At 39.5% G+C, this 10,545-nt stretch overlaps 1 protein-coding gene across 1 annotated transcript; it reads right to left on the bottom strand.

Moving 5' to 3' along the window:
* Positions 1 to 1,691: 1,691 nt before the first annotated feature.
* Positions 1,692 to 9,769, bottom strand: LOC133853825 (uncharacterized). The gene is made up of 8 exons (XM_062289851.1): positions 8,494 to 9,769; positions 7,911 to 8,272; positions 4,433 to 5,593; positions 4,183 to 4,341; positions 3,712 to 4,033; positions 3,488 to 3,558; positions 3,262 to 3,384; positions 1,692 to 2,550 (listed from the first exon to the last, which is right to left on the bottom strand). Exons 1-8 carry the CDS (start codon positions 9,428 to 9,430, stop codon positions 2,197 to 2,199), a joined length of 3,489 nt encoding a protein of 1,162 aa, XP_062145835.1. The 5' UTR covers positions 9,431 to 9,769; the 3' UTR covers positions 1,692 to 2,196.
* Between the last annotated feature and the right edge of the window lie 776 nt (positions 9,770 to 10,545).

Raw genomic sequence — 10,545 nt, forward strand, 5'->3', positions numbered from 1 at the left:
AGTACAGAAGTCTCATTGTTGATGCCCGACTCCTGCTATCGCATTTTCAGTCTTGGACGGTTAATTTCATGAGAAGAGAAGGTAACGAAGCTACTGACAAGCTGGCGCAATTGGCTGTAACTCAGCATATTTACCAAGTTTGGGTTGACACGTGTCCTAGTTGCTTATTCAGAATTGTAAGTGAAGAACAAAGTGATTTTATAAATTTATAAAATTTATGATTACCTTAAAAAAAAAAAAATAATAATAAATAAATAAATAAATAAAAACCTATAAAATGGGTAGGGCCATCAATATATCAAGATGTGAATGCAAGTAAAAAAATTAATCATCAAAATAACATACGTAATTGATCAATCAAGTAGCATCCATGATATAATATGGTAGATCTCGATGTTCTATACGTGGCAAAGATCTAGCGGTACAAAATTAGTGGTGCGGGTGTGGTGGCATATGCATACCTCCTCATTCACAATATAAGGCTCATTTTTGTTAAAATTTTTAGATGATGTTTTTATTTTTTTTGTTAGAAAATATGTTCTTGCATGATATAAATGTAAAAATAGTTATGAGTGTTTCATATTTTGGATTGTCTTGTAACAAAAATAATAACAAATGAGCATGTATTATGAATAATCAATTGATCGCACGTTAAATCCTTAATCAATAGTACCTACAAAAGGAAACGAAGGTCATGCATGAATATCTCGCCGAGTCGAATGGGAGGAGGGGGAGGTCACTCCGATGGTTAAATTAGAATTCGTCTTAAAGAAGAAAAATAGCTTAAAAAAAGTAGAAGAATGAGACTGTTTGGTTAGAATAAAAAATACCTCCCAACTCCCAAGTGATCAAGTTTCCTTTTTAGACAGGCTAACAAACTGAAAAATGCCGACTTCTTAGAGGCTTATTATATGGTAGATCATATTCCTAATACAAATAAATAAATAAATAAATAAATAAATAAAAAAAGGGATAAGAAAAGCAATGAATATTGTTATTATTATTATTCTTTCTAGGCAGAAAGCAATGGATCTACTCATCTAGTTTGCTTTTCTCTTCAATTACACATCCGATGTCGTACTATTAAGAAGAACCTTTTTGTTGGGGAAAGTATATTCTTTCCTTGGTTCTTATGAATAACTTAAGATTGGCCCAAAAGGTGAGAATCAAGATGGTCTGGCACGTATGTATCTTCCTTAATGGCAACACCAAAATCACAAATAGTTCCTAGTTGTCACTATTGACAGCATCATTACTATTATCATGATCAATGAATAAAATAAAATCATGGCAAAAATACCTAAAAAGCTTATTGATTAACTTGTTTACATTAGAGCACCTTTTTGTATCCCATTACGAGACCCAGATGACACCACTTTCCCCACCCCCATCCCCCAAAAAATAAAATAAATAAATAAATAAATATTTCAATTTGAAAAAATATTTCAATTTGAAAAAATATTTCAATTTGAAAAAATATTTCATGCACATGCGAAGTTACAAAGCGGGTGAAAACAACCGTATAGTAGTAACCGAGTGCTCAGCGAGGGGGAGAAATGGCAAAGAAAGCCCAAAACAGCTGTGCAAACCCACGAGGGGCGTAATGCAAGATTTTACGTAACTACCAAGAAAAGAAAATCCAGGCTACTCACACCACAAACAAAAGAAGGGAGTTGATCACTTTCCGTAACTGACAAGAAAAGAAATTTCATGACCTGCCCGTCACAGTCATGCTAAAGCTATATCCGATATGATACTTCTTTTCTAAATTTCAGCGAATCTACTACTGAAAACAAAAATGCTTACAAAGTACCAAGTCATATGTACATAAATATATACATTAGTCACATCAAATTTGGCACTAAGTATCTACCCACCACTCGTCCAGCAACACTAACACTGGTCACAAAATTCATCAACTACAATAGGGTGGAAGAGCGCTCTGATTCTGAATCTCTCATCTGAGATATCATCGTAGGTGTAGATGGACCTCCATCATCCTTTTGAGGCCATAAGACAATGGGCTCTGTAACTAGAAATTTACATTGAAGATGCTGGACTGCTCGGCAACATGTTCCGGTCATTGAACACGGTCGTAGCCACTTCCAGAACCACCATTGAAATCAGCAGAAAGACCAAAAGTTCAACAATCTAGATTTTTTTTTTTTTTTTTTTTTGTTAAGTAACAATCTAGAATTACAAGGTCCCTGTCTCATCTAAACTAGCAGAGGCCTCACTCCCTGCAGGACATGCTCCACCTCCCTGAATCTCATCCTCGCTGAACATACTCTCCTCGCTAGAATCAGTAAATGGTCCAACATCATCATCAGAGAGCGAATCAGCCTTCCTTGACTTTCTCACATCCTTTATTCCCCTCCCTTGGAGAGACAACCGCCTGCGTTTTCGTGCTTTCCGCTTGCCCTTGGGAAACTCTTCTCTTTGTGAGTCAAGGCTCTTACCTTCTACCTCCTTTGTAGATCTGCTTTTGCCATATTCATTATCCTCTGATTCATCAGCATCTGACTTACGCCTTTTCCTGCTTGAATTTGTCTGGTACAAAATAGTGTATATTCAAATTTAGTGAAAGGATACTGATTTCAGATAAATTCAGGCAATAAAATCATCAAGAAGCAAAGCTGGAAAGCAGAAGAGTTTCGAGAGAGTGTAAGCCTACTGAATTCTACTTTCAAATATAAGGTACAGGAATCAAAACTACTGAACTATAGTGCAGACAAACTTTTAAACAACTTGAAACCTGATTATGTCAAAATTCACTCTTGACTCCTTGATTTTACACACTCCAATGTTTTTCCCAACACTTCTTGACTCTAACATCATCATCATCATTATTACCAAGCTAAGCCATGTCAGCCTTAGAAGAGTGTTAATCCTGACCAAACCACCAAGGCCACATGGGAAGCTGGGTTATTACCACCTACGCTACAAGGTCCATGGTCACTAAAATAGTTGTAATTTTCAGGGGAATAAAATTTCTTGCAAATAGATGACATGCAAAGCTAACAACTAATGTATATTCAGGGTCCAAAATTGCTCATTAATTTCAGTTGCTACTATTAAAGCACTGGTGAAAGCCAGTTAGGCCATTTTACAACAAGTTTCATCATTTACTAACAGTTTGGTTTACAATTCCCATTGAACTAGTGGTCTCAACAATGGCGTTGACGACAGATTTTAATTAAACACTTCACATGGCACATGCACAGGAAATTAAATACCGTTGCAAGAATTCTCCATGCATACCTTGGGACCACGATCAACCAACTGAGCCCATTCATGACGGTTCCTCAGGCAATCAAGAACAGCCTGAGAATGACTTGAATATGCATAACGCTCTCCATTATGCTTCCTCAAGTTATGCCAGTGCTGTGAAGCAAAAGACAGAAGAAAGAGAATTAATTTTCTTTTAAATTCGCAAAGGCAAACTAACAAATATGTAGAAAATTAGCCAGCAATAGAACCAACATACTGGCAGGACAGCATTACAGAGTTCCTCATAAGTCATGCGCCTGCCTTTGCTCATAATCTCATTGATCAGGCCTACATATAGATAAAAAAGGATGAGAGAACAATGAAAATAAAACTGTGAAAATAAAATAATTTTTTTGAGATGCTTTTCTTTTTAAATTGATCCTATTGAAATAGAGAATTCAAAAACACTATTGAGATATAATGCCCCCAACAGGCAGCTACCTGGTAAAGTGCGATGAACAGGACCCCCAACTGCCCCTGCATCATCAGACGACAAATTACGTTCATTAGCCTCAGTGGAGGAAGACGGGCCACTGTTTGTAGTTGTGGAGGCAGGAGGGATATTCTTCTTAACAGAAAGCAACCCTGTTGGGGACCCATTCTCCTCCCTCTTGGTAGTAGAAGCATCTGCCTTGTGCACTACATCTTGTTTCCTTCGATCAGGAGAAGATGGCACTCTGTCCATCTTTTTCGCTTCATCATCAATCTCACGAGAACTGCGGAATCCATCTTTGGATGTATCCTTGTATTTTCTCCTAGAAACCTATAAAAAGTTATCAATAATGAGATCAATTACCAGAGCCACCCTCACGTTAACTATTCATGTTGACAAAGACTTCAACTCCGTAGAAAGGGGACAGTGCTTTATATTTTTCATTAAATTTCAAATTTCAAAAACACCACACATCTTACCAAACTGTGGTCCTTTCCTCCGGAGCTAGATGAACGCTTTACTAGCATGCTTGTCGCACCTGGAGAAGCCAACTGAGGTAAGCTACCTGCGTTGCGCATGCGTGGCACACGAGGTACTCTAGGAGAACTGTTGAGTTCTTGATGCAAAAGTAAAGCAAGCTGCCAAAAACCAAAAGGAAAATAAGATAAATACAGATGGATCAAACACAAAGCCCATGAAATCTCTAATTAGAGAAACTTCTGCTCACACCTCTTCGTCGCTGAGTATCGCAGGAGAATTTGAAGCTGGAGGATGCCCGGAAGGTCCATGGCTCTGGTTCATCTTAGATGATGGCAGGAAATTTGTCTGGTTAAACTTTTCACCTCTTTGTGGTAGACCTGAAGCTGGAATCTTATTTTGTGCATGTAAAGACTTCTGATGGTGCAGTGATCCAGCAGACTCACCAGAGCCAGTACTAGGAACAATATTCTGTAATGACGACGATTTAGAAGATGAGTGGAGGACAGAATCTTTAGAATCTGATACAGTTCGCTTTGGAACACAATCATGTGAAATCTTGCTCGAGTGTGACGCTTTCAAAGCAGAATTTTCAGAAGATTTCAGACGCTCTTTTATGGTATTCCTAGGCAAGTCATCATTTTCTTCATCCTTGACCACATCACTTGAAGTACGATCTTTCTTATTTCTAACATTGCAGTCAGACGTTGCTCGTTGCATAGTGATAGGGTTTGGATTCTGAGTATCAGCAGATTTAAAGTCATCAGTAGTGGATGATTTTGAAGGCACGATGGTGGATGAAGTGGAAGAAGATTTTCCAACAGATACTACCAGTTTATGTTGGCTGGGTTGTGCTGAAGAGTTTGAACCAGACCTTGAACGCTCTTCAGCAAACCCCGACACATGTTTGGCTTCAGAGGGAATCTTTTTAACTGCCACAGAACATTCAGAGTCCTCTAATCGTTTAACCTGACAAGGACCACCAGATAATGCATCACATTTATCTATATGGTAATCACTGACTGCTTCTGAACTTCTTTCAGCATCTTGTTTATGGTCACTAGACTGTGCATCTTGTATATGGTCACTGGATTGCGAACAGCTTAAAGGTGCATCATTCACTTTAGAATTTTCAGACATTCGATCAGAAGATATCCCTGTATCTTTTGCATCACCTAGAGGAGAAGACTGAATATTCAAGATCCCCCTAGAATTTGCTTCATCTTCTTCAGTTTTGACTTTAATGTTTGGTTGTACAGAGGTCAGTGACATGTCCCCATTAAAATCTTGGAGAATCTGATTGTCCTTAACTTCCGGAGCAGTGCTAGCCAGATCTGCATTAGGAGGCTTCACAACAGGTCTAGCAGAACCTTCTGCACTATTTTCTAAGTTATCATTTTCCCTGCTAGCTCCCTATTTTAAGAAACAAAAGTGTCACTCAAACACAATAGTTGAAGTCTAGAAGAAGCATATAATACGAGCATGAACATGCGCATGCGCACACGCAGGCAACACATGCATACACATGCACATGTACCCACACAAACACACTCACAAACACTAACTAACTAACTATATCCTTATCTGGAATACATGACCCAGCAACTTGTCTCCAGGTACCTGGGTCAACACAACAGTGGTTGTTGCTTCCAACACAAAAATAATATTTTTCAGGAAAGAAAAGAATAACAAAAATCACAAAATCACAAAATTACTTCTTCCACATCATGACACGCTACGCAACCAGCTATGGACACCTTTGATGGAAAGTTAGCAAAGAAAAGAAAGCTTTCAGTGCTAAACTGGCTATACATAACTGCCATGTCTACTGCTATGGGAAAACTTTTCTATTTTATCTATTTTTCAAAGTACAAGAAAGAGGGCTTCATTAAATGATTCCCGTAAAAGCATCAGGAACTGAAGCTAAAAGCTACAACTCTAGACTTCTCACTTAAAAAATAATAATAATAATTTAAAAGTTGTTTCTGCACTAGAGTTGCTACATACACTAAATCACGTGATAGATAATAAAATTTAGTAGGTTAAGCAAAATCTTGTAAAGCAAACATGGAACAGGTGTAATTAGAAGCATACTACCAATTACTTAAAACATGATATGGCAGGTCCACATACCGGTATTCAATATTTGGATCCTTTTTAGGTAAATCCCATATCCTAAGATTTGAATAGTGGAAAAATCAGACACCTAGAAAATACAGCACTCAACACCAAACATGAGTGCATGACATAGATCTCTATTCTAAGAGGTACCATCCCAAAAGAACAGGTGATGTCTCAAAGCATATAAAGCATACCTAGAAAAATACAGCACTCAACACCAAACATGAGTCCATGTGACATAGATATCTATTCTAAGAGAGACCATCCCAAAAGAATAGGTTATGTCTAAAAGCATATAAAGCATACTCACAAAGACATGCATGCACACATAGATAACATGCGTGTGTATTGTATTCAAAACCCATTTCTAAGAACAAAAACAAAAAAACAATCACCAGAATCAATTAATTGCTTATGAGGCTTCCACTATACACCTTTCACTACAATAACAAAACTACAACTTTTAAGAATGAGAACTAATGAAGATGCGATCAGGCCTGTCAGCCAGCTTGAATAATGCCAAAACCTCGTCTCGAAGTGCACAGCCTTGTATTAGTTATAATTAGCTTAGAGAGTTAAAAATTTTGGTTTTGACATTTACAGGGTTGGGCTTCATTCGACTTTCAGTACAGTTTTGAGCCTACATTGTGGTCGAACATTTGTCACTTATGAATGGGGTCTTATTCTTTTCTTTTTTTTCTTTTTTCTTATTTGGGTTAGTATTTAATGAGAGTCTCATAGATATGGTCTTTACTTGTTTATCTTACAAATCCACTTGGTTGCCTTGCTCAGGCAGCAACCTTATATAAGCGACATATTAATACATTCAAAGTCATAAAGTAATGACTAAAACTAAGTACTACCAATAGCATACGCATGCATTCCCTCTTGCCTGTGACTAACCTCCCCTCATCAATAAATCGCAGAAACACCCTAGATTTGATCTCCCATGTCTTCCTCACTCCACCTCTAATTTATTCATCTTTTTTTTAATGACAGGGAACCTCCCAAGGCATGGCCACTTCGTGTACCCACTCCTAAAGGGCAAACCCCGGACCCGTGCAAGGCGCCCCCCCCCCCCCCCCCCCCACAACACAGATCAGGTAACCTCTAATTTATTCATCTTCTTTAACTTTCTTTAACTTCAAAAGCATATGCTTAGACCACATAAACTTTCAGAAACTAGTCATCAACCCAACTTTGAAAACTCTTCCAGACCATTATCATCTTGCTCTCTTTAAATTCCAAACCCTTGATATTAAAGGATGTTGGTTGTTAAACCTAATTTAAATCCAGTATCAGGAAACCTTCAACGCAATAGTTCTATTTTGCAGAGTTTTACAGCCTTGCTTCTAATACATTCTGGACAGTCAGATTCTGGATGATTACCTCATGTAGGTAACAGGGAAATGGCAGAGGTACCTGCACCACTGGCGATAGGCCAATAATGGTTTAGCACTAGGGGCAGTGGAGTATAGCAATATAAAGCTAATTCAAGACTACCTTGCTTTGCAATATTACAGGCAAAGGACTCGAAATTACCCCTAAGTACAAGATGGAAAATTAATTTTTACTACAATTTATACACGTGAGAAGCATTGAACCATACCTCTTCTTTTACAGGAACACCACCAGCATCAATATTTTCTAACGATGATGCAACACCAACAACAGTTTCCGGAGAACTCCCAACCGCTGTAGGTACTTGATGACCATCTTTTTCTTCCTTGAGACCAGATCCAGAAGAAAGCGCACACCTAGGCAAGTCAGAAGGTAAGGCTTCTGAAGAGTGCTTAGTAGCAGGTAAGTTGTTCTGAAGCTCTTCAACATTATTGTCTACTGCAAGAAAACCATCTGGTACGTGCTCTGGAACCACAGCATCCTTCAAATTCTTGTTCTTAACACTTTTAATGTCATCTTTGATAAACTTCGGACCTCTGTCTTCATAAAATTCACTGGTGGGTGTAAACGCTAGTAATAGAAATGAAAACAAAAAATTGGAGTCAACAAGCGCATGTCAACCACTGCAAGATGTGGTGCACCATCAAACGTTTGCCATTGATGTAAAACTAGAAAAGAATTGATAACACTGGTTTGTACTATAAAATATACATTATGTGTGTGTATATATATATATATATATATATATATACACACACACTTCTAAAGAATTGCAGGGTACAACAAATCACCTGTTTTAGAAGAATGTGAACCTCTCTTCCTTGCATCTGCCTCTTTCTCAGCAGTTCTAGCCTTCTTCTTCCCACTCCGATCTTTGGATGTCCCCCAATCTTCTTTCTTGCGCTTGCTCGATTGTACTACAACAGGTCGAAGTAAGCTCCTCTCCTTTTTCACACCACCATTCTGCACACGTCTAGCATCTAATTCCTCACTCTCCCACGTCTTCATCTCCTTCAAAGGCGCCACCTTCCTATCACACCCACCTTCCTCACTCCTCCCTCTCATTCCCACCAAAGCTGCCATGGGGGCAGCAAAAACCCTCTCCTTTGACAAGGAGAACAAAACTCCGGCACCCTTATCAACCGGATTCTCATTCTCATCTTCAATCCTAGAATCTCCCTCTCTCTTCTCATCCCAGCAAGGGAACTCCCTATACTGAAAATTAAACTTCTTGGGCACATACCCAGTGCACTTCCACAGCTCTGGCGTAAACACTGACGACAAGCCACCAAACAAACCCGGATCACCACCCGGAATGCCCTGCACATGCACCCTCTCCTCCATCGGGATATCAGTCCAAAGCCTGAACGGCCGCCTCGGCGCTGGCGCTGGAGCTGACGCTGGAGCCGGCAGCCCATTGGACCCATACCCACCACTCTCCATTCTCACCGTCTTGGTGGGAAGCTCCACCAACAACTGCGCAACCTCAGTCTCCTCACTATCATTCCTATTACTACCATTCTTTCCCTTACACTTATCACACACAAAAATATCGTCTCCCTTAACGTAACGCGAGCACCGCGTGTGCACCCACACGCCACACTCGTCGCAATTGACCATCTCCTCGCCGTCGTCGAAGTTCACGCCGCACACGCAGTCCACGGTCCACGATTCATCAACCCAGTCGTCCGGTGGGTCGGTGCTCTGGTACCGGTGCGACCGCCCCATAATTATTAAAACCCCTCTAACCCTAATGCCCCTCCAATTTGTACAACACTACAAATCCCTAAACGGCTAAAACTATCCCAAAATCGAATTCCTCGATTCTCGCCCAAAATTAAGTAAAATGAGTTATATTAGAAAGAGAGTACCTGGTGGAACCCCTAGATTTCTCGTTGACGTGTTGTTGGTTGCTAACTTGATATGAACACTGATTGAGAAAGGGAGGGAGACTTCGGCCAGTTGCGGTTTCAATCCACACGGGACGAAAATGGCTTTCTCGCGTACAGATCGGCGGAACCGAAATAGTGTCTGGGAAAACTCGGATTTTGGGCTTCATTTGGCGTCCGTCTCGGTTTGACTCGCTGTGTATCTCGGCTCGGCTTGGAACAGCCGGCCCCCACCTTGCGTTAAAGTCCCTTACGCTAGATAAATGAGACTCAGGCGATACGCATAGAGTGACACGTTTTGCAAAGCCTTTTTCCAAATTTTTTTTTTTTAAATAGTAATGTGAATTGATTGGTGGGATCAAAATGTGAAGAAAAAAAAAAAATATATATATATATATATATATATATATTGAATTTTTTGCCAGAAGGATTGACCGAAGGGAGTGGTCTTCCAAGCCGTGAGATGGCTCCTAATAATGTGTTGCAATGTTTTCCAAGGTGTTGTGTATATCATGAGTAATATTATACACTTTATTTTATGGTCCAGTTCAGTTTATAATTGTCTTGATGCCAATGGTTTATAGTGTGGGACTGTCATATTCATGTTTGATTGATGGTTATTACGGACAGATGTTGGGAAAACTATCATTCTCCAGAGCTTATTAGGCCCATATCCAAATTGGAAGCCCAATTGGTTTGACCGAGCCGGCCCAACCCGCTCAATAACAAACGTCTCGAGATTTGATCATCTCGAATTACGAACATCTTGGAAATTCCTCTCGATATCATCTTGAAGCAATTTAAATATCACTTGAAGACTATAATCTAGATTTAAGGGATATCACTTGACCGCGCAACTAGTGAGCTGCAGAAGAGCTCGATCCTGAATCTCCTGAGATAGGGCCTTATCCCACAAAATATGAGTACAGGCGGTGGTGTCTACTTGAAATATAG

The sequence above is a fragment of the Alnus glutinosa genome, chromosome 13, assembly GCF_958979055.1.
Source record: "Alnus glutinosa chromosome 13, dhAlnGlut1.1, whole genome shotgun sequence".
Lineage (NCBI taxonomy): Eukaryota > Viridiplantae > Streptophyta > Magnoliopsida > Fagales > Betulaceae > Alnus > Alnus glutinosa.